The sequence below is a fragment of the Hemiscyllium ocellatum genome, chromosome 6 (assembly GCF_020745735.1).
Source record: "Hemiscyllium ocellatum isolate sHemOce1 chromosome 6, sHemOce1.pat.X.cur, whole genome shotgun sequence".
Lineage (NCBI taxonomy): Eukaryota > Metazoa > Chordata > Chondrichthyes > Orectolobiformes > Hemiscylliidae > Hemiscyllium > Hemiscyllium ocellatum.
In genome coordinates this window covers 75,761,195-75,786,354 of record NC_083406.1, presented here as the reverse complement: position 1 = coordinate 75,786,354, position 25,160 = coordinate 75,761,195, and the positions used below count along the sequence as shown (strand labels likewise).

At 41.1% G+C, this 25,160-nt stretch overlaps 1 protein-coding gene across 3 annotated transcripts in view; it reads left to right on the top strand.

Moving 5' to 3' along the window:
* pdgfd (platelet derived growth factor d) overlaps window positions 1-25,160 on the top strand; it is a 180,012-nt gene that overhangs the window by 75,664 nt on the left and 79,188 nt on the right. Inside the window, exons 2-3 of one of the 3 annotated variants that reach the window (XM_060826050.1) lie at window positions 14,393-14,521; window positions 19,462-19,666. In XM_060826050.1, the coding sequence (XP_060682033.1) occupies window positions 14,393-14,521; window positions 19,462-19,666 (334 nt within the window). The remainder of the gene's footprint in view (window positions 1-14,392; window positions 14,522-19,461; window positions 19,667-25,160) is intronic. The other 2 variants (XM_060826052.1, XM_060826051.1) reach the window with 2 other exon arrangements.

Here is a 25,160-nt window from a genome sequence, read left to right as displayed (position 1 = left end):
TTAACAGATAGATTGCCAATTACCAAGGTGTCCATCTCATCCACTCTCCAAAATTCCCTCCTACCCCACCTCCACTCTTACAGGTCTCCCTGAGGAGTCACAATGACTTTTAAGCCCTGAAATGGAGTCACAGTAGGAATACATTTGAGAAGCATAGGCTCAAAGTATAGTGCATGCAGTCACTGTAAGAAGATGCATTGGTGATAACAGTATGTGTCACCAAAGTGTCCACGGACCTGTAAGTGATATTTCCTGTATGCAAGCAGTGTTCAGAGGACCTATCACTTTTGCCCAGTCACCATGGCACTGCCTTCTTAAAGAATTCATTTCATGCAGACTTGCTGCCTCATTCTCATCAGGTCCTTCTTGTATCTGTGATGTGCAGTATTGCTCTGGAAGACAGAATGGCAAAAGTGTACGTGTGTATTAACAGCTGTTTGTATGTGTGGCCTTGTATAATGTTTCACAGTATTGAAGAGCAATGAAGTGTATCTGAAGTGTGAATATTGCCAGTGAAGGATACAGCAAAATGGGGCTTTTAAATGTTAGTATAAAGTTGATGGTGTGTAAAACCTGTTATGGTTTGATGCTAGTGTTGGTTTAATGGAAATCCCAACTTGGTCCCACAAGTCAAATAGTTAAATGCACTGTGACATTGGAGTGTTGAGGGCAAGGCAGCTAAAAGTGAAATAGCTCCTTGAACTTTTCCACATGCAGTGCATTATGTAGCTCTCTTCCCTCCTTCCCTTACAGATGCAGGTAATTCCTTATCTCCTTGCAGAACTCCAGGGCTACATCTGTCAATTTGTGAGAGCTCTCCTCAGTCCCTGAGCTTTGACCTGTGTCAGCAAGGGTGCTCCATACATTCAGTGGGCTTAAATGTATGAAATCTTCATATCCCTCTCCCGGAATATTACAATGTGTTAAACATGCAGATACCAGACATGCAGATACCAATTTTAGATATCTTTAATCAAAGTGTTCAGATATGTTATGATACATACAGGCACTGCCAACACTGACCCAGAGGCAAAAGCAATACCACTATATCACAAAAGCCCTCAACCATGCACTTTAACACTTCTTAGCAGGTTTAAACCATGGAGAAAGTGAGGACTGCAGATGCTGGAGATCAAGGTTGAAAAGTTTGGCACTGGAAAAGCACAGAAGGTCAGGCAGCATCCGAAGAGCAGGAGAATCGATGTTTCGGACATAAGCCCTTCATCAGGAATGTGGGGCGGGGGGACAAGGAGACTGAGAGATAAATAGGAGTAAGGTGGAGCTGGGGTCAAGGTAGCTTGGAAGGCGATAGGTAGATGCAGGTGGAGATGATTGTGATAGGTCAGAACTGAAGGTTATGATTTCACAATTTCCTGGTCTCCCCTTCTCCCACCTTATCCCAGAACAACCCGCCCTGCACCTCATCCCAGATCTAACCCTCCAACTCGACACCACCCTCTTGAACAGTCCAACTGGTCCATCTTCTTTCCCACCTATCTGCTCCACCCTCCATTCCGAACTATCACCATCGCCCCCACTTCCAACTCCCTATCACCTTCCAAACAATCTTTGCCCCCAGCTCCACCCTCCCAACTATTTATCTCTCCCCCCGTCCACCCCACGCCACCCAATTCTTGATGAAGACCTTATGCCTGAATCATTGACTCTCCTGCTCCTCGGATGCTGTCTGACCTTTTCCAGATTTAAACCATGGTAATCATCAATTAACCACAATTCAGCTCAAGTTCGAAGTTTAAACAGCCATATGTTATCAGCACAGCAATCACACAGTGTCTTGCTTTTAAATTCCTCTGCATAATCTTTTCCCTGTCACTAAAAGTGATCAAATACTGTAGTAATTCTTTTGCAATAATTAACACAGGGAGACATGAATTATGGATTTTGAATCTGAGAAGATTCTGGTCATATTGAGATGACAATGAGTCTTTTTTCCCCAAGAGTGAACATTCTTGTTGCATCAGAGTCGAGAGTGTGTGGTGCTGGAAAAGCACAGCAGGATCTGAGGAGGAAGAGAATTGACATTTCGGGCAGGAGACCATCATCAGAAAAGATGAAAGCTCTTGCCCAAAGTGTTGATTCTCCTGCTCCTCAGATGCTGCCTGACCTGCTGTGCTTTTCCAGCACCACACACTCTCGACTCTGATCTCCAGCCTCTGCAATCCTCAGTTTCTCCATTCTTATTGCATCATATGTTTGAGAAAAAATGGGGCCCAACATTAAGAATGACCACTTATTATCTGAACACAGCTTTCTTTTAAAGATAATAGTCAGCCACTGTGATTGACTAACAGCTACATAGTGCAGATATGTGCTCATGATCTTTGATGAATGAGGTAAGATTATCTTATCTCCCAATTCACACAAACATAAAGAGTCTTGGCTGACAAACATAGTCACTGGGATGGATTTTAAATGCCCCCTTCCGTCATAAAAGGGATTGCAACACTTAAAAATAGTGTTAGATCAATTACCACTTTATTTTAAGCTAGTGTTCAACTGCTGCCATCTGGAGTAGGGCACTAACATGGATGACTAGAAAGATAACCCATAAAATGCAAATTGGAGTTCTGAGATACACTGAGGAGTTTGACTGCCATTTTGGAGTACAATCAGATGGGAAGTAAGGACTTCTTCATTGCTTCCTGGAGGACACTGGTGAACCGATGGGTTTTTCCTGACAATCAGCAAAGGATTGACAGTCATCATTAGACTCTTAATTCCAAATTTTTAGTGAATTCAAATTCCCATCATCTGCTGTGACAGGATTCAAATCAGGGTCCCCAGGAAATTACCTGGGTTTCTGGATTAACAGTGAAGCAATAATACCACTAGGCCATTATCTACTCTTAGGGGCAGATCTTTAAGATATATCATTGATATCTATGCACTCTAAATAGATTTCAGGAACTTGGCTGGGATGTTGTCAATAATATGCCACTCCCGTCATCATAACAAGAACCATGTGCCTCTTCCACTTTGTCTGTCTTTGCTGTTTCCCATTCAATTATAGTCATAATTCTTGCAGGGGCTTGACATGTTCAGTTCAGCAATTGGAGGGAAGTTTTTATTGTTGAAACCTGCCATCAACTAGCAATACTGTATCTACCTGAGGCCAACTGAAAAATCTGCTGTCAAACAGAGGCTCTGCGTCTCAATCACAAACTTCCTGCCCAATTGCATTGCCATTAATATAAGACTTGAGGGTTCAAAGCTGGTACAGGTGTTCTTAAAGTAAATTTCACTTGTAAATATTTCACTTCAAGTTTGTTTCACCTTATTCATGCATGTATACTCATTACTTGTTGAGACTAGCTTAGTGTGAATGTGAAATGCACTGGCACGGCTCATTGTTGGCAGGCATCGATGGTTATAGGAGTGCTAGCATCATTTTCGTTATTGTGAAAGAAACAATGTTTTATTTTGTTCTGGTCACTCTTTGTTGAATGTTTATCTTAATTCCCAGTGTTGTACTCACCATCCTGTGAGATTAGGATTACTTACAGTGTGGAAACAAGTCCACATCGACCCGCCGAAGCACAACCCACCCATACATTTACCCCTTACCTAACACTACGGGCAATTTAGCATGGCCAATTCACCTGACCCGCACATCTTTGGACTGTGGGAGGAAACCGGAGCACCGGGAGGAAACCCACGCAGACACGGGGAGAACGTGCAAACTCCACACAGTCAGTCGCCTGAGTCGGGAATTGAACCCAGGACTCAGGGGCTGTGAGGCAGCAGTGCTAACCACTGTGCCACCGTGCCGCCCACAAAGGGTGTGGTTGAACTTGTAGTGTCAGCTGGCCCTCCTTTATAAACATTGTAAAGAACATTAATCAAGATCACGATCATGGGGTATAATTCAAATGTTGTCGGTGAACCTAAAGCCCTGCAAGGATTCCAGCCAGCCAGTAACCTAAAATAGAAACACATTTGGGTGGTACCAGCATCGCTGTTTAGACCCATCATTTTCTTAACCTGCCCAATTGACTTTTCCCACCACTTCCTACCAAATACACAACGCTGTTCCCATTCCACTCCTCCATACCCCTGACCCCAATTCAGAATCTCCCTCACCACAAAAAAAACCCTTGCCACACCTTGTTCTTGCTCGTCTCTCTGTGCTATGAAATTAAACAAGAAACAGCACAGCACTTGCATAAAACTGCAAAATGCCAACAGGCGCACATCACTTTTAAACAATTGTGAATGAACTGCCAAGGGATTCTTATGTGTCGCTGACTTTATCTTGAAAGATGTAATTTGAAGAGTTTTAGACTAATGATTATTCACGGCATGGAAATGTATTACAAGTACATACCCACCACAGGACATGCATAACAGTTGGAATAATAAACAGGCTGCTGATTTTATCTCTGCATCTCTTTGGGAAATCAACATTTCTAATCCTGCCTAATTAAGTCACTGTTGCCACGCATGTCAGTTTCTCCCCAAACCCCACTGTGGGGTCCATAAAATCCCCTTAATCTTGCTATCAAATTATATAACATAGAAACATGGAAACCAAGAGCAGGGGTTAGCCATTTGGCCCTTCGAACCTGTACCACCATTCAATATGATCATCATTGTTTGTCCAAACAGTATCCTGTGCCTGCTTTCTCCCCATAGCCTTTGATTCTTTTAACCCTAAAAAACAATATCTAGTTCCTTCGTGAAGAACTAGCTGAATTTTCTCGAATTCTATCTGGATTTATAGCGTATTTTTCCCACAGTTGCGATAAAGTAACCAACTCCAGAACTGAGCCAAAGTTTAACCATCGGATATGGTTCAAGCATGAGTGGGGAGGCGAAAGAGTCAGGGGAGTTCAGCCCACATGAATTTATTGAATGCCAGTTTGTAATGGAAGAGAGGTTTTGAGTTGGATCATTGGATGCGGTGGCTATGAAATTAAGCGTATTTGATGAAAGCTGACTTGTCCCATTCAATATGCTTAAGTAGGTTTCCTGAGCCTCATGCAGTTTGTATTTTGTAGCCTTTCCCTCAATGTATATGAACTCACAACTGCATGCTATACTTTATTATAAATGATTTGGTATCTTGTGAGTATGAAGAATGAAATGGAGCTTCTTAGATGATGTGTTGAACTTTTGTATTTGCTGAGTATATTTAGCAATCTGTCTGAGATGGATCTGATGTATGGGAGACTGACCCCAGTCTCAGTGGATGTAGTTGTTATAATGTGTGTGCAGCTGGCCATGTATTACATCTTATTTAAAGAAATCCACTGAGTTGAAATGCATGGCAAATTCTTGCTATGAATGTTTTTGTTACTGATGGAGTAAGCTATTTTAATGAAGCTGTTGAAAACCCATTGATCGATGGAGGGATGGTGGAAAGATTGATCGTCAGATATCTGTCAGCATGAGTGGAGTTATACTAAATGTAATGGTGTGCCACCATAAAACATCTATCAAAAATATCAAGAATTTGTATGGAACATTCTGATTCTCTCTCCATAGTAAATTAATTTTCAAATGTTGTTTGTTAAGGCATTGTAGGAAGCCAGGAAGTTTCCTCCTGTCGTCTCCTTAAAACTTACATAAAGGTGTTGTCAAAAATATGGAAGCCAAAGTTTCAGATTAAAATAAGCTGGTTGAAGAGCTGCTTGTTTGAATGCTTCCATAAAGATGATTGGTGACAATGAAGATCCCAGAGCAGCATTATTTGTCTGTTTGAAATAGGAGTCTTGAAATTTGAATTATTTTGATTTTAGGCACATCAGCAGAAGGCTATAAGTTTGATCAGATGAAAGTTCAGTTGGATAAGGAGACCTCTTCTTCCAAATGTTATTTGACGAGAAAAACTATTTGGATTGGCACATTGGTGAACTCAAAGTCATAACTGGCCATTATGTCTTACATCTATAGTGGTTTGCTGCATCTTCTAAATAAAATGTTCAGAGTGGGTGATGTGTTGCATGGATCATATCAAACACATTGAATATTGTAACCATGATAGCTAAAGGTCTGACTCTAAACTTAACTCACCCATCACACATCAACACACAAGACACATCAGGAAGGCTTTAGCTATCTATCATCGCCACACAATTCCCCATGACACATTCTTGTTGGTGTCATGTGTACCCTTGCACAACAGCCACAATTTTAAGCAATTGACCTATCAGCAGCAAGGACGTTAACAAGAAGTGATCTATCACAAATATGATGGCCTGACCAATTAGCAGTAAGATCCCACACACATTCTCACCTTCCGCACAATAAATGATTTTTAATCAATCTGTTCTCCCACATTAAAGGACACTTCCATGATAGATTGGACTTGAATACAGACTCTTCCACACATTCCAATCCTTCCTCCAGGTGAAGGGCAGAACATACTGTTTGAAAGATTGAGACCTATGAAATTATTTTTCCCAAGGAAGTATTTTACAACAACAACTGCTCTTTTCAGACCATGTTGCACATGGCACAACCATGAATTTGTCTTTCTCAACATTACTACTCTCACTATAACAATTTCCAACAACCTTTGGTTAGACTAGTGTTGGTTGATTATGCGGCAATCTAAATAAAGCTGCTTCCAGGTGATATCAAAATGCAGAGAGGATGTAGGATAGAATTAGGTCATTGTGGAGTGGTGAGGTGGATTGATCTTTTAAATGATCCCTCTGTTTGCATTCTAATCAACCTGCAGAATTAAACTGGAAAAAATGTATTTTTAAAATAAATGTGGTTTCATCTTAGTACTTACACAGATTAACATTAAAAGTTGGAAAAATAGCGCCAAATTAATACAATTTTATTATCTGTGACTTATAGAGTTTTACCAAATCCATGATGTTATGGCTAAATTTAAAACATATAATCAATTACATACTAAAAAATGTTAGGCTTTCTATATGAATGTGTGCCCAACAGACTAATTCATTTTCCTTGTACTCTTCAATGTGTTCTTATGACAAGGTGATATAATTTATATCATCTAAAATGTCCAGTGGAAAAAAAATCAAGAGATGTAAAATTCTGCCAAACTTTGGGGCACGGTGGCTCAGTGTTGAGCACTGCCACCTCACTGCGCCAGGGGCCTGGGTTCAATTCCACCTTCAGGCAACTAACTGTGTAGAGTTTGCACATTCTCCCCATGTCTGCGTGGTGCTTCAGTTTCCTCCCATGGTCCAAAAATATGCAGATTAGATAGATTGGTCCTTGGTGTTTGAGAATTTGCAGGCTAGCTGGGTTAGCCATGGGAAATATAGGAATGGGGTGGGTCTGGGTGGGATACTGTTTGGAGGGTCAGTGTGAACTTAATGGACTAAATAACCTGATTCCACACTGTAGGGATTCTATTACTCTATTAAACTGTTAAATCTGTTTTACAGTATTTCATACATTCAAGATCCATTCCAGCGAGCTCCAAATTTTAACCAACTCTCCCTCTTTGAGATGTTGACAGTGACTCGTACCTCCAATGGGGGTTTAAAATCATAGATGAAGCAAGTGAATGGATCTCTTTATGCTGGCAGTCAAGATGTAATCCTTTCCTCTTAGTCTGTGACATGAATATAAATGGACAGATTTTAAAAGGAGAGGTGGGTGGAGGGTCAAATGTAATTGGAAATGTATAAATTTGAAACACACTGTTAGTCATGGAGTTACAATTTAATACATTACTACAAGGCATTTGTTGCATATTTGTAACTGGTGTAATCAGTTTCCACGATAGCATCTTTAATTATCTAACGACAAAAAAAAATTACTTTAATAAAGATATTACTGTGGTTTAATTCCAGGAATAAAGAGAATGTTACCTGAATAATTATTTTACCAGATTATGAGTGCAATTGTGTGCACTACACTTTACGATTTATATAGAGTCATAGAGTCATAGAGATGTACAGCATGGAAGCAGACCCTTCGGTCCAACCCGTCCATGCCGACCAGATATCCCAACCCAATCTAGTCCCACCTGGCCCATATCCCTCCAAGCCCTTCCTAATCATATACCCATCCAAATGCCTCTTAAATGTTGCAATTGTACCAGTCTCCTCCACTTCCACTGGCAGCTCATTCCATACACGTACCACCCTCTGTGTGAAAAAGTTGCCCCTTAGGTCTCTTTAATATCTTTCCCCTCTCACCTTAACCTATGTCCTCTAGTTCTGGACTCCCCGAGCCCAGGGAAAAGACTTTGCCTATTTATCCTATCCATGCCCCTCATAATTTTGTAAACCTCTATAAGGTCACCCCTCAGCCTCCGACGCTCCAGGGAAAACAGCCCCAGCCTGTTCAGTCTCTCCCTATAGCTCAAATCCTCCAACCCTGGCAACATCCTTGTAAATCTTTTCTGAACCCTTTCAATTTTCACAATGTCGTTCTTGGCTAAATCTTATTTTATTTCAGAGTCACTATTAAGAGGTTCTGCTTGTATAATAGTGATGTATTTTGTTTATAATCACTTCACTGATCTGAAGTGATAAGTGATAGAATGAATGCAAGCAACAAATATAATTGTTGTAAGATGTGGCGTTTTAGGAATAACTTCAGTCAATATATTCAGAAGGTATCTATATGCCTACACTATTGTGTATTTATATTTTAACACATCTATACAACCTTGGCACTATCAATTTTTAAAACAATTCCCTGTCAGCATCATATATGTTGTTCAAAGGATGGTACATTTTCGGATCCTTGTTGGGATGGTTCAACATTTTTCCATATCCTATTTGTGTATCAAGATTATTATTTTACTTTAAAAAGAAGTGAGCCAAAGTATGATAATTTCAGTTTAGATAAATTTACAAAACAATTGAAAACCATATATGAGCAATATAACAATATTGGAGAATTTACCATTTTATATTCATCCCTTTTGTATTCAGTGATTAGAATAACAAAACTGGCACAACATCAGAAAAGTCACAGATGCTAGAATGAATAATGTAAATACCAAAAAAGTATAGTACATGGTAATTTATTTTTAAATTTAGGGTAAGGCATGTATTGGGATACATAAAGAGAACTTGCACTATGTCTCCAATGTCAAGCTCCTTTGAATTTCTCCTCTCTGAGATACATAACCACCCGAATTCCTCGCTTCAGCCTTCAACAACTGACCACTAACCTTTGGCTTCAACTCAAACTCCATCAAAACAGTCATGATCGACATCTCCTCAAGAAGGCTAGAAAGCTCTACCCTGCCCAGTTTTCACTCCTTCTTAAACTTCCGATGTGGTAATGTCGCAAAATTGCACTCCCCATGATTCAGATCATGCAGTCTGATAATTTTGTGAATGCAAGTCACCAGCAAGCAGTTTTATCCATGGACGTTCCCTATGGTTTTTTTTGCCCATTAATTTTAACAGGTGATGATAAATTGTGAGCAGTGCACCAATTTTCAGATGTGCAGGGCAGCAAACAAAGTCTTTCATAAAACGGGCAAATGAGCGATTTGACAAAGAAACTGATAATACATTCTATTATTGTGACTGTGGTTCACTGCCCATCCTTAGCATTTTCAATCTCTCTGATACCTCTTGATACCATGATTCACTCTGCCCTCCTCTAAATTGTCTCCTCAATACTCCACCTGCTGTGCCTCACATTTATTTGTATCTTTCCCAAATATAAAATGTTTTCAATTCTCCTCCCTGCTGCTATAACAAGAATAAAAAACAATGGTTATCTATACAGCTCAATGCTTTATCCCTCATTATCTTGCCAGAATCACAGAATTGTTTAGGAATGGAAGAAGGCTCTTTGGCCCATCATATCTGCACCAGTTGTCTGACCATTTTGACTTGCTGCCTTTTCCTCATAACCCTACACAATGTTTCTTTTTAAATAATCACTCATTAACCTCTTGAATGCCCCAGTGAACCTGCCTCCACCATACGTCCAGGTAACAATAGACAAAAGACAATAGGTGCAGGAGTAGGCCATTCTGCCCTTCGAGCCTGCACCACCATTCAATATGATCGTGGCTGATCATCCTTAATCTGTATCCTGTTCCTGCCTTATCTCCATAACCCTTGATTCCACAATCCTTGAGAACTCTATCTAACTCTTTCTTAAATGAATCCAGAGACTGGGCCTCCACTGCCCTCTGAGGCAGAGCATTCCACACAGCCACCACTCCTGGGTGAGAATTTTCTCCTCATCTCTGTTCTAAATGGCCTATCCCTTATTTTTAAGCTGTGTCCTCTGGTTCATCACTCACCCATCAGCTGAAACATGTTTCCTGCCTCCAGAGTGTCCAATCTTTAATAATCTTATATGTCTCAATCAGATCCCCTCTCAGTCTTCTAAACTCAAGGGTATACAAGCCCAGTCGCTCCAGTCTTTCAGCATAAGGTAGTCCTGCCATTCCAGGAATTGACCTTGTGAACCTACGCTGCACTCCCTCAATAGCCAGAATGTCTTTCTTCAAATTTGGAGACCAGAACTGCACACAGTACTCCAGGTGTGTACAGCTGCAGAAGAACCTCTTTGCTTCTATACTCAATCCCTCTTGTTATGAAGGCCAGCATGCTATTAGCCTTCTTCACACCTGCTGTACCTGCATGCTTACCTTCATTGACTGGTGTACAAGAACACCCAGATCTCTCTGTACTGCCCCTTTACCTAAATTGATTCCATTTAGGTAGTAATCTGCCTTCCTGCTCTTGCCACCAAAGTGGATAACCATACATTTATCCACATTAAACTGCATCTGCTATGCATCTGACCACTCACCTAACTTGTCTAGGTCACCCTGTAATCTCCTAACATCCTCCTCACATTTCACCCTGCCACCCAGCTTAGTATCATCAGCAAATTTGCTAATGTTACTGCTAATACCATCTTCTATATCATGAACATATATTGTAAAAAGCTGTGGTCCCAGTACTGATCCCTGCAGTACCCCACTGGTCACTGCCTACCATTCCGAAATGGAGCCGTTTATCACTACTCTTTGTTTCCTATCAGCCAACCAACTTTCAATCCAAGTTTTTATGTTGCCCCCAATACCATGTGCCCTAATTTTGCTCACTAACCACCTATGTGGGACTTTATCAAAAGCTTTCTAAAAGTCCAGGTACACTACATCTACTGGATCCCTCGTCCATCTTCAGAGTTACATCCTCAAAAAATTCCAGAAGATTAGTCAAGCATGATTTCCCCTTCATAAATCCATGCTGACTCTGACCTATCCTGTTACTACCATCCAGATGTGTCGTAATTTCATCCTTTATGATAGACTCCAGCATTCTTTCCCACCACTGAGGTCAGACTAACTGGTCTATAATTTCCTGCTTTTTCTCTCCCACTTTTCTTAAAAAGTGGTACAACATTAGCCACTCTCCAATCCACGGGAACTGATCCCGAATCTATCAAACTCTGGAAAATAATCACCAACGCATCCACGATTTCTTGAGCCACCTACTTCAGTACCCTGGGATGTAGACCATCAGGCCCCAGGGACTTATCAACCTTCAGACTTAACAGTCTCTCCAACACCAACTCCTGGCAAATATAAATTCCCTTAAGTTCAGGTCCTTCAGCCACTGTTACCTCAGGGTAACACGTAATAAACATTAACCATTTGCTATATGAAAATCAAATTCTCTCACCTCGCATTTACTTTGTTTCCAAAGCAGTTTAAAGCTGTTCCCTCTGATCCACAATCCATTTCTGAGCATGATTAGTTTCTTCCTGTCTACTTAGTCTGGAGGCTATATTATTTGAACATTTATATCAAATCTCACCACGGCCTTCTCCTCTCCAAAAAGAGCAGCCCCAACTTCTCCACTTGATTTTCATAACTGAAGTTTCTAATTCCTGAAACCATTATCCCTTCTACATTATCTGCAATGCATTAGCATCCTCCCTGAAGTGCTGCACTGAGAATTGTACACAATAAATGAGTTAAGATCTAGTATCCTAAATAGGATCAATATAACCTCCATCTCTTGTAATTCAAGTCTCTTATATTGTCCTCTTTATTGTCAATGGGCTGCTGTTGGCAACATAATCTGAAAATGGTGGATTAGTTTCCATATGCATTTGGCTTATTTTCTATTTTACCTTTCTCCTTTATTCCCTGGCTGTTGTTTAATCAATTGCCCGTCCAACAAATTTTGGAAAATTTCCTCAATGCAGAAAAAACATAAGCTATCTCTTTTCAGTTTCTGTCAACCCCTTTGTGTCTCTCCTATTGATTTCATGAGCTTGCCCAGTTCCACTTTAGTGATAAAGACTCTCAGGTGTTGTTTAATTTGGAATTTACTTTCTTTGACATCAGCCATCAACTTACCCTTCCATCATGCTGAGATTTTATGTGTTCATCACTTTGAGTCTGATATTTTATTCTCCAAACTAACCTCCCTGCTCTCATCCTCAATGAATTTAAAGTCATTTGAACTTGTTGAATGGAAATCAGGATATAGAAATTGGCTTGAAGTGTGCCTATTTCTCAGGTTAAAAATATGCCAATTTAACAGTGGGATGGCCAATTTACACTGGCTTTGGTCCCATTGCAAACTCATGAAGCCCTCTACATAGCGAGAAATCCATGAGTGTGGAGGCACCATTGGGTGTGGTGGCTTCAGAAGCATCTTCAAGCTGTACAAAAGACCTGTGGGTGCTACCACTTTGAGCTCCCCACCCTTCATTTTCCAATTGATCATCCTTCTGTGCCTCCTGATATTGTCTTCATAGTGCTTGCAGTCCACTACATGTGTATTAATAAAACTTGGTCCTCAAAATGGACAAGGACTGCTTTAGCAGTCAATGTGTTGTGCTTGATAGTGAAAGTGTCTACCCTAGACCCTATACAAGGGAAAGAAATGCTTATGGCACAAGGCTTGGAAGAAGAATATGTTGTGAAGAGGTCACAAGGAGTCTGCAAAGGGATACACATGGGTTAAATGAGTCATCAAAATTTTGCCAATGTGAATGTAGGTGTAGGAAATTATCAACTTCTCCACTTTGGGAGGAAAAATAAAAAAGCAGTGGACTACTTAAGTGAAGAGAGTTTGGAGACCTGTGAGATATTTCTAAAAATCTGGGTAGCCTGCCACAATGTTAGTATGCAGGTTCAGCAAGTACTTTGGAAGATAAAAGGAATTTTTCTTATGCATCTGTGAAATGTGGATTTCACTGGCTAGGCCAATATTCATTGCTCATCCCTAATTACCCAGAAGGCAGTTATGAGTCAACTACGTTCCAATGGGTCTAGAGTCATATGTAGGCCAGACAAGATAAGGGAAACGGATTTCCTTCCCGAAAGTGAACCAGATATGTCTTTGCAATATTCAACAGTGACTACATGGTCAGAATTTGGTAATTTTGTTTTGCAAGAACTCAAAAGATCTGGCTGCACATGTGAAGAGGGAAACAGAGTTTGCATTTCAACTCTAATATGATGTTTCATCCAAGCTGAAAGGGTTTGGAAAATGGATTTTTTAAAATGCTGCAGAGGGAGAAATGTAAGAGAGGGTAGAACATATGGTGAGGGTGCCGAGAGGAAAAGACAAATTGAGTGCTAATGTTGGTAATGTTTAAGGGATAGAGATATAAAATGGGTGAAACTGATAAGTGTACAAAGGAGAAAGTGGGTCACTCTGCTGACAGCAAAGTCAACAAGACACAAACAAGACTCAGCCAAGGGGTTGAGGGATGTAAGTAAAGTGCAGGACAGAGGCTCTGAAGTTGTTGCTCTCAATATTGAGTTCTAGAGTCTAATGTGCCTAATGGAAAATCAGGTGGTGCTCCTCCTCAAGTCTGTGTTGAGTTTCATTTAAACAGTGCAACAGGCCCAGGTTGGAAATCTGAAAGCCAGCTGGTTTATTGAAATGGCAAACAACTGGAAGTTTGGGGTCAATCCTACAGATAGAGATGAGGAGTTCCACAAAACGGTCACCCAGTCATTGTTTGAATATTCAAAGGGGACCGTGTTGTTGAACAGTGAACACATTAGACGATATTGAAAGAAATACAAATCAAACACTGCTTCATCTGGAAGACATGTTTGGGCCCTTTGACAGCGAGTTACAACTTCTGCAAATGCATGCCGTGGCATGCCAAGGTCACTCAGCTCCTGACCTCATTATAGCCTTGGTTTAAACATAGGCAAAAGAGCTGAATTCCAGAGGTGAGGTAAGGGTGATAGCCCTTGACATCCAGGTTGTATTTGACTGAGTGTGGCAATAAGGAGCTCTAGCAAAACTGAATTCAATGGGTATCGGAGGCAAACTCTCTGCTGGTTGGAGTCATACCTGGCACATAGGAAGATAATTGTGGTTGATGGCGGTCAGACAGTTTAGAAGGAGATCCTTCAAATAGTTGCCCTAGACCCAACTATATTCAACTGCTTCATCAATGACTTTCTCTCCATTATAAGGTCAGAAGAGGGGATGTTCGCTGATGATTGCACAATGTTCAGCACCATTTGTGACTCCTCAGATGCTGATGCGGTCCGTGTTCAAATGCAACAAGATCTGGAGAATATCCAGGCTTGGACTGGCAAGTGGCAAGTAACATTCGCACTACACAAATAAATGCTAGGCAATGACTATCACTAATAAGAGTCAAAGTAACCACCACCCCTTGACATCCAGTAGTGTTACCGTCACCTAATCCCTACTGATCAACATACTCAAGGTGACCATTCACCATAAACTCAACTAGACCCATCAAATAAAGTGGCTACAAAAGCAGGTTGGAGGCTAGGAATAAAGGGTAACTCACCTCATGACTCCCCAGAGTCTGTCCACCAGCTACAAAGCACAAGTCAGAAGTGTGATGGAATACTCCCCACGTGCCTGGATGGGTGCAGCTCTAACAATACTCAAGATACTTGACATCATCCAGGAAAAATCAGCCAGCTTGATTGGCACTACACCTACAAGTATCTGCTCCCTACACCATCGACACTATTTGTAGTGTGTACTAGCTACATGTTGCAGAATTTCACCAAAGGTCCTCAGGCTGAACCTTTAAAACTTCCTTTTAGAAGGATAAGGGCAGCAGGTACATGGAAACACCACCAACTGCAAGCTCCCCTGCAAATCATTCATCATCCTGACTTGGGAATATGTCACTGTTCTTTCACTGGTGCTGGGTCAAAATCCTTGAAGTCCTTCTCTAAAGCTATTGTGGGTCTATCAATAACACAAGATGTTCAAGAAGGCAGCTCACCACTACCTTCTCTAGGGCAACTCAGGACGGGCAATAAATGCTGGTCAAGCCAGCAATGCCCATGTCCCACGAATGAATTTTACAAAAAAGATAGTCAGGGCAAAGAATTTCTATTGGTGGTAAGATAACAGGTGTTCAGAAGGTTTTGCCACCTGGGAAAGCTGCTCAGCCTTCAGAGGTGAGGCCGGCAAAGAAGTTCATGGGGAGATTGGCAGTTCTCAGTTTGTCTAATAAAGGGAACCCAGCATTGGGAAGAGAGGTCCTACAGAAACTTGTTGACTCTCCCTCTACCACTCCTGCACCACTATTCTACAGCCCTGCCCTGGGAACTCCATTCTGACAGCCCCCCAGATTAGATAGCACAATATTTGTCCAAGAGAGGGCAATGCAGCAATTAAATGATTCCTGGGATGCTAGCAACCTGGGGTACTTTCGCTGCCAATTTGGAATTCTATTTCATCAGGGCTTCCAGTGATTGTGTCAGTGGGTGATCACCAAAATTCATAGTGGGTGACAGGTCCTCGTATTCCCCACTTTAAATTCTATCCAAGGCAGTTTGTAAGATCATGTGTCAAACCAAAATAAATCAAACAAGTTAAAGTTCAAATTACCTATATGTGGTTGACAATAGAGTATAAAGAGCAAAAGGCATAAGCAAGGGAGATGTGTAATAGTTTAAACTTCAAAATAAGAGCAAAACAAAAAGATGCAAAGATACATAAGAGACAGTGATGCAATGTTAATGTCACTCGATCAGTAATCCAGGAAGAGGCCCAGGCTTCTGTGAGAAGCTTCAAATTGCTCCATTGCACCTGGTTGAATTTAAAGTGAATTCATAAATCTGGAATGAAAGCCAGTTTCAGTAATGATTAAAAAATGGTCTGCTAATGTTCTTTGGAGAAGCAAATCTGCTGTCCTATATGGGATTCCAGATCAATAACAATCTGGTTGGTTCCTAGCTGCCCTCTGAAATGGCCTAGCAAGCCATTTGGTTGTACCAAACCACTAGAGAGATGGACTGCAGTTGTCCAAACAGATGACTCACCACTGTCTTCTCAAGGACAATTTGGGATGGACAATAAATGCTGTCCTTGCTGGCAATAACCTGTGTTTTCTTTTTCCTAAATGGCTACTTCTTGTGCCTTGTGGTATTTTCCATCTCGACTGCTATGTGGTACTGGGTAAGTATTGTTTGAGATAGTTCTGTGCCTCACCCCCCTGTCTGTTTGCTTTGTCTTGGCCTATTCATTTATTAGTAGTCAAGGATACACCACCACGGAGAATCTGCAGAAGAGACACTGTTCTGAGATAACAAGTAAATTTTTCACATGATAGCAATAAGTACAACTACATTTGATCAGGTTGAATAACTTGAACCTGTGAAGTTAAAAATCACACAACACCAGGTTATAGCCCAACAGGTTTAATTGATAGTTTCACTTGCACTGTATTCTAAAAGATTAAAAACTTAACAGACAATCAATTATTCAATGTATAATTTCAGTTACATCACACTGTAAATTTTTGCTCTAAATTCTGTGTGCTAGGATTGAGCCCTCCACTATCACCTGATGAAGAAGCATCGCTCAGAAAGCTAGTGTGCTTCCAATTAAACCTATTGGGCTATAACCTGGTGTTGTGTGATTTTTAACTTTGTACACCCCTGTCCAACACCGGCATCTGCAAATTTTGAACCTGTGAAGCTGTTATAGACATATCTGTTCCTTCCAAAAGCTAGAGTACAGTTCCTTGTCGCTACCCAGAGACTGTAGAATGGGTCAAGCTAATGTTAACATGAACATTAACTCCTTCAGAAATATTAACTTATAATAACAATACATCCATGCCATGAAATAAAAGCTGCTATTTCAGCAACCATACCATGTTACAGTACCTCATTAATTGTTCTGTCTAACTGTCCCTCCTGAAGCACATCAATCTTTTATTCAAACATTCTTTTGGTGCCAATGCCCATTCTGTATACCTATTCTACCTTCCTGTTCAGAGTCCTTTCTCACATTGTAACATATCTTTCCAACATAGAAAACACAAGTAAAATTCCAATTATTGTTTCACTTGATTTGAGGTTGCTTAAGGTTAAAACTGCGTGTCTAAAAAGAAAAATGGCCCACATTCCAGATCTCGCTTTGATCAGTCATCAGTCATAAAGACAAAGACCAAAACATTTTGAAAAGCAATCAGGAAGCTTGCACCAAATGAGCTTTTCTGCTGTCGCTGTGAGGAAAAATAACTTTGTTATCGCAATCAGAGCACAAAAACATTGTCACAGTTTCCATAAGGTTGATTGTGCACATTCCTGAACATCCTGAACTCAAAGTCATCAGAGCAGCAAAGTGTTGATGGAATTTGCAGCGTTGCATTCAAACCACTAATGTTTTCAAGCAAGGCTCATATTAAACCCAGATTTCCAACCTGCACTTTCTCATCTGGCTTTAGTTTGAATTCCTTTTTGTTACTAGTGGAAACAACCTTCACTGATGACAGAAGGAAAAAAAAACAAGCCAACAGTTTCTGTTATGAAGACAAATGGAGGTCAGGCTCTGTCTGGTTAGGTTCGATCTGAAGGAGAATCCCTGCCGTTGTACAATTACAGTGATCTGATGTAAAATAGTAAATTGTATCAATTTGCTGAGCTCAGGTCAATTACTCGTGGACTGTTCCTCACACATTCAGCCTCAGTTGCAGTATAATAAATACCAAAACAGATTGGAACTGTCTAAAATACTTCGCAATTGCAGTTTTGTAAATAAAGGAGTGAAGTGAGGGCAAGATAATTGCCTCATCATTATGTGTAGAATTATTAGGAACTGCAGTATAGAAATCATTTGTCTCATCATACCTGAACTGAAAAATGTGTTGCTGGAAAAGCACAGCAGGTCAGGCAGCATCAGATGAGCGCCTCATCTTCCGCCTAGGAACCCTCCAACCACAAGGGATGAATGCAGATTTCTCCAGCTTTCTCATTTCCCCTCCCCCCACCTTTTCTCAGTCCCAACCCTCAGACTCAGCACGGCCTTCTTGACCTGCAATCTTCTTCCCGACGTCTCCGCCCCCACCTCCTCTCTGTCCTATCACCCTCACCTTAGCTTCCTTCCACCTATCGTATTCCCAACGCCCCTCCCCCAAGTCCTTCCTCCCTATCTTTTATCTTAGCCTGCTGGGTACATCCTCCTCATTCCTGAAGAAGGGCTTATGCCCAAAATGTCGATTCTCCTGTTCCTTTGATGCTGCCTGACCTGCTGCGCTTTTCCAGCAACACATTTTTCAGCTCTGATCTCCAGCATCTGCAGTCCTCACTTTCATCATACCTGAGCCAATACTAGCTGTTCAATTGCAGCTGTCTGCTTGAATCTCAGTTCCTGCCCTAGTCCCATATCTTATTTTTACTTTGCATTTCAAATACTTATGCAATTCATTGTTTCGATTATACCATGACCACCATCACTGCATACTTTCAAATTTTATCAAAGAATCAACATAAATAGGAAGCACATTTTAAAGATATTACAAGGCTTAGTGGTAAGCACTACTGCTTCACAGCACCAGGTACCCAGGTTCAATTCCAGCTTTGGTAACTGTCTGTGTGGGAATTTGCACATTCTCCCGGCGTCCACGTGGATCTCCTCCAGGTGCTCTGGTTTCCTCCCATTGTGTAGGTCAGGTGGATTGGCCTTGCTAAATTGTCCATAGTGTCTGGGGATGTGTGAGTTAGGAATACTTGCCATTGGAAATGCAGGGTTCTGTGTGTGGGTGGGATGCTTCAGAGAGGATCGATGTGGATTTGATGAGCTGAATGGCCTGCTTCCACACTGTAAGGATTCAATGTGAGGAAATCACAGCATCTACTGTGGTAGAATTTCAGCTACTTCTGCACAGTAGCCTTCTGATTTGTCAGGTATGAAGTACTTATTATTAAGCCATGCATAACCATGATTTTGTTTTACTTCAAATAATGAACAGTTAACTCTTTCCAGTCCCCACAGGCCCTTTAATGTATTTATGTTTGAAACCTAAGCCACAATTCTGAGTAGCAGCTGATGGCATGAACCTGATGTATCGGTACCTAAAAGGCATCATTAAAAGCTAACAGCTTTGACTGCTAGCATTTGTTTCTAATGCAACATCATTAATTCCAGGAAGCATTAAAAGTTTGAAGATTTATCAGTCACTGTTATACTTGGTGCTTTTTTTTGCATTGTTCTTCAATAATTAAACAGCTAACTAATTTGTACAAGTTGTGACTACTAACAGAGAGCAATCACCTCACAGCAATTTATCGGCAAGAAGATACAATCAATGTCGTGAATAATGGATTTGTACAGAGTCCACGATTTCCTCTCAACTATCCAAGGAGTATTTTATTGACGTGGAAGTTGCTGTCTCCTGAAAACACAAGGATACAGTTGGTGTTCGATACACGTTTTGGACTGGAGGAACCAGAAAATGATATTTGCAGGTAAGCAGAAAGAATGGGTAAGTTATGAAATATTTATGCTTAAACTGACAATTTGTGTTGTGGTTTATATTAGGAGGATAACCTGGAGTGATTCTTAATTGTCATATGAAGGGTGCCAGTTTCTGGGTCAAATTGACTTGAGAACAGTATGCATATGAATGGTACAGCTGTAAATGTATTTACAAGATCAAATGACCACAGATGGTGCAGGGCTTCAAATGAGGATAGACTCCAAACTGGCATGCCATAAGATGTTTGACATTGCACATGTTGCAGCTGTTAATAGCAAATGGAAGTTCTGAATTTTCTATTTTACATGCTAAGACTGACAAGAGTGCAGAAGTACAGCACTCCAGTCCTAGAAACATTTGTATCCTGAATTGGAATTAATTTCCGTTCCTATGAAGAACCCACCCCATTCATTGTGTTTAAACTGAACCATGCGGAGGGCAAAAATGCTTTTTCCTGCCTCCCATACTGGTTGTGGCTTGTTTCAAAGCTACATTTTCATTAATTCTATATAAATTAAACCTGATCAAATCATTGGTTCAATCAACTTGGCTCATAATTCAATACACAAACCTTAAATAAATGAAACAAGGCTAGATAGGAATGATATATATATGTCATGCACCACAATTACAACTTATGGGAGCTTGTGGAGAGCATTGCAGCCATAGCCAACCACATTTATGGTAGGTGTCTGCATCATAAGGAAGTTCAGCTCAAGAGTTGGTAAGTCAGAGTCCCAGGTGTAAACATCAGAAGTACCTGGACATTTTGATGCAGGAAGTAATCACATTCTTTACACTAGGAAGTTGTATAAATCTAGTTAGGGTTCTTGAAATGGTGGGTGTGACTGAGGGTCAGTCAATTATGGGCATCCAGTTGCAGCATAGTTGTAGATGGAGGAACATCAGACTATGCCCTAATGCAATAGGGACAAGGTTCTTGATGTCATATGAATGAAGGCAAAGTTGGCAGGGTAGTTAAGCCAAAGATGTAAGTAGAATAAAAAGGAGATTCTGCCGAGGGATCATAAAGAGTATGGCCCAAAGTAATAAACAGAACCTCAAAAGTAATGATCTTAGTTTAGTCCCTGAATCATGCACAGTTTGATATATGATCAAATCAACCAGGGAGTAGTGTAGGAGAGAGGAGCTTTGACTCGTGACTCATGGAGTTGTTTAATTGAGCTGGGTTTGTTGATGGGACAGAATCCAGGAGCTTACATCCACTTGCCCAAGTGAACAAGAAGATAGCTCACCACCACCTTCTCTAGGACAATTAGGGATGGACAATAAATGCTAGCGGAGCAAATGACACCCATATTCCATGGATGATTTTTAGAAAATGGTAGTTGCCAGTAGAGTCTTGCAAGAGCCAGGCCTGGAGACTCAGCTATTTACAACAACCGGAGATGAAAATTACATGGGAAAGTTAGCAGTGAAAACACAAGTCAGCAAAGGGATGAAGACATAATAAACAGATGAGCCATAAGATAAAATGCATTGTGCATTTTGGTAGCAAGAATATGTTTTAAACAGTGAGAAACTATTAAATGTTGGTGTGCAGATGGATTTGGGTGTCCTTCTACATGGAAACGAGGACGTTGCCATGTAGACATTAGAAGCAATTAGGAGGACAAGTGGTTTGTTGGCCTTTTTGCAAGATGATTAAAGAACAACAGCAAGGAATTGTATCAGACTCTGATGAGACCACACCTGGAATATGTGTGCCGTTTGGACATCAGAAAGATACTTGGGAGGGGTGCAAAACAAAAGTTACTGGATTGATTCCTGTGATGAAAGGACTGTCTATGAGGAGAGATTAAGTTTAATGAGACTTTCACTTTGAACATCAGAAGAAAGAAGGGTGATTGTACTGAAACATAAAAGATTGCTAGTGTGTCTAACAAGGTAAATGTTTTAGAGATTATTTTCCCAGCTTGGGACTCTAGAACAAAGGACAAAATGTCAGGACAAATATTTATCATTGAAATGGACAGATTTTGACCTCTTATGGAATTAAGGTTCATGGACAGTAAGTAGGAAAATGGAGTTAAGGCTGAAAATCAGACATAATGATACCAGATGGTGGAGTGTTTTGGAATGGTAATTTGGCCCAGTCCTGCTCCTATTTCGTTGTCCTTATTTGGCCCTTCTGAAAGCTGGAGAACAAATGGGGAACCCAGAAAGGTTTATAAAATTATGAGGGGCGTATATAAGGTGAATAGCCAAGGTCTTTTCCCCAGAGTAGGGGAGTCCAAAACTAGAGGGCATAGGTTTAAGAGTGGAAAGATTTAAAAGGGGTCTGAGTGGCAGCTTCTTCACACAGAGGGTGGTGCTTCTATAGAACAGGCTGCCAAAATAGTAGAGGTGGGTACAATTACAGCATTTAAAAGACATTTGGACAGGTACATGGATAGGAAAAGTTTAGAGGGATATGGGCCAAATACGGGCAAATGGGACTGGTTTAGTTTGGGAATCTTGGTCGGTAGGAAATAGTTGAGCCGAAGGGTCTGTTTCCATACTGTATAGCTCAAAGACTTTGTGTTTTTTTGAAGCCAGCCACTGCCTTGTGTATCTGATTTCCAGGTTTCCTGATCAATTAGTGTGAGTGGGCATGACACTACCCCATGGAAACTTGTTTTAAGCTGAACTACAGAAAGAGGATAGGTTATAGTTAAAAGATTGTGCAGGTCATAGAATCATAGAGATGTACAGCATGGAAACAGACTCTTTGGTCCAACCCGTCCATGCCGACCAGATATCTCAACCCAATCTAGTCCCACCCGCCAGCACCTGGCCCATATCCCTCCAAACCCTTCCTATTCATATACCCATCCAAATGCCTCTTAAATGTTGCAATTGTACCAGCCTCCAACACATCCTCTGGCAGCTCATTCTGTACACGTGTCACCCTCTGTGTGAAAAAGTTGCCCCTTAGGTCTGTTTTATATCTTTCCCTTCTCACCCTAAACTGATGCCCTCTAATTCTGGACTCCCCGGTCCCAGGGAAAAGACTTTGCCTATTTATCCTATCCATGCCCCTCATAATTTTGTAAAGTTCTATAAGGTCACCCCTCAACCTCCAACGCTCCAGGGAAAACAGCCCCAGCTCGTTCAGCCTCTCCCTATAGCTCAGATCCTCCAACCCTGGCAACATCCTTGTAAATCTTTTCTGAACCCTTTTAAGTTTCACAACATCTTTCCAATAGGAAGGAGACCAGAATTGCAGGCAATATTCCAACAGTGGCCTAACCAATGTCCTCTACAGCCACAACATGACCTCCCAACTCCTGTACTCAATACTCTGGCCAATAAAGGAAAGCATACCAAACGCCTTCTTCACTATCCTATCTACCTGTGACTCCACTTTCAAGGAGCTATGAACCTGCACTCCAAGGTCTCTTTGTTCAGCTACGCTCCCTAGGACCTTACCATTAAATATATAAGTCCTGCTAAGATTTGCTTTCCCAACATGCAGCACCTCGCATTTATCTGAATGAAACTCCACCTGCCACTTCTCAGCCCATTGGCCCATCTGGTCAAGATCCTGTTGTAATCTGAGGTAACTCTCTTTGCTGTCCACAACACCTCCAATCTTGGTGTCATCTGCAAACTTACTAACTGCACCTCCTATGCTCGCATCCAAATCATCTATGTAAATGACAAAAAGTAGAGGCCCCAGCAGCGATCCTTGTGGCACTCCACTGGTCACAGGCCTCCAGTCTGAAAAACAACCCTCCACCACTACCCTTGGTCTTCTACCTTTGAGACAGTTTTGTATCCAAATGGCTAGTTCTCCCTGTATTCCATGAGATCTAACCTTGCTAATCAGTCTCCCATGGGGAACCTTGTCGAACGCCTTACTGAAGTCCATGTTGATCACATCTACTGCTCTGCCCTCATCAATCTTCTTAGTTACTTCTTCAAAAAACTCAATCAAGTTTGTGAGACATGATTTCCCACACACAAAGCCATGTTGACTATCCTGAATCAGTCCTTGCCTTTCCAAATACATGTACATCCTGTCCCTCAGGACTCCCTTCAACAACTTGCCCACCACCGAGGTCAGGCTCACTGGTCTATAGTTTCCTGGCTTATCCTTACCATCCTTTTAAACAGTGGCACCACGTTTGCCAACCTCCAGTCTTTCGGCACCTCACCTGTGACTATCGATGATACAAATATCTCAACAAGAGGCCCAGCAATCACTTCTTTAGCTCCCTACAGAATTCTCAGGTACACCTGATCAGGTCCTGGGGATTTATCCACCTTTAATTGTTTCAAGACATCCAGCACTTCTTCCTCTGTAATATGGACATCTATTTCCCTACAGTCTATATCTTACATTTCCTTTTCCACAGTACATACTGATGCAAAATATTCATTTAGTATCTCTCCCATTTTCTGTGGCTCCACACAAAGGCTGCCTTGCTAATCTTTGAGTGGCCCCTGTTCTCTCCCTAGTTACCCTTTTGTCCTTAATATATTTGTAAAACCCCTTTGGATTCTCCTTAATTAAATTTGTCAAAGCTATCCCATGTCCCCGTTTTGCCCTCCTGATTTCCCTCTTAAGTATACTCCTACTTTCTTTATACTCTTCTAAGGGTTCACTCAATCTATCCTGTCTATACCTGACATATGCTTCCTTCTTTTTCTTAACCAAACCCTCAAATTCTTTAGTCATCCAAACATTCCCTATACCTACCAGCCTTCCTTTTCACCCTGACAGGAATATACTTTCTCTGGATTCTTGTTATCTCATTTCTAAAGGCTTCCCATTTTCCAGCCGTCCCTTTACCTGCGAACATCTGCCTCCAATCAGCTTTTGAAAGTTCTTGCCTAATACTATCAAAATTGGCCTTTCTCCAATTTAGAACTTCAACTTTTAGATCTGGTCTATCCTTTTCCATCACTATTTTAAAACAAATAGAATTATGGTCGCTGGTCCCAAAGTGCTCCCCCACTGACACCTCAGTTACCTGCCCTGCCTTATTTCCCAAGAGTAGGTCAAGTTTTGCACCTTCTCTAGTAGGTACATACACATACTGAATCAGAAAATTGTCAGAACAGAAAAAAAAATCTGCATTTGTGGATTCCCAAGACAAGAAGACTGCATCACAATTCAGAGATGTCTCCCTGGACCAGAAACTGCAGTGGTTAAGAACTGAAAGGGAAATGCTCTTTCCCACCAATGGGAAATAAAAGCTTACTTCAGACAACAAGAAAGAAAAGCATGGCTAGAGGTCAGTAATGAATGTAGCAGCTCTTCTGGATACAGTGTGGGCACAATTTAATGACCAAATTTGAATGGGGATGATGAGTTCAATAGCACATGCAACTTCTATGCTTAATATTTCAGTCAATTACTCTAAAAATGTCGCGTCAACCTGAGGTGAAGCCACAGCACACAACAATATTCATGCTGACAGCAGAAGCAGCTTATTGTAGACAGATTGAAGCAATTTCACAACCAACATATCAGT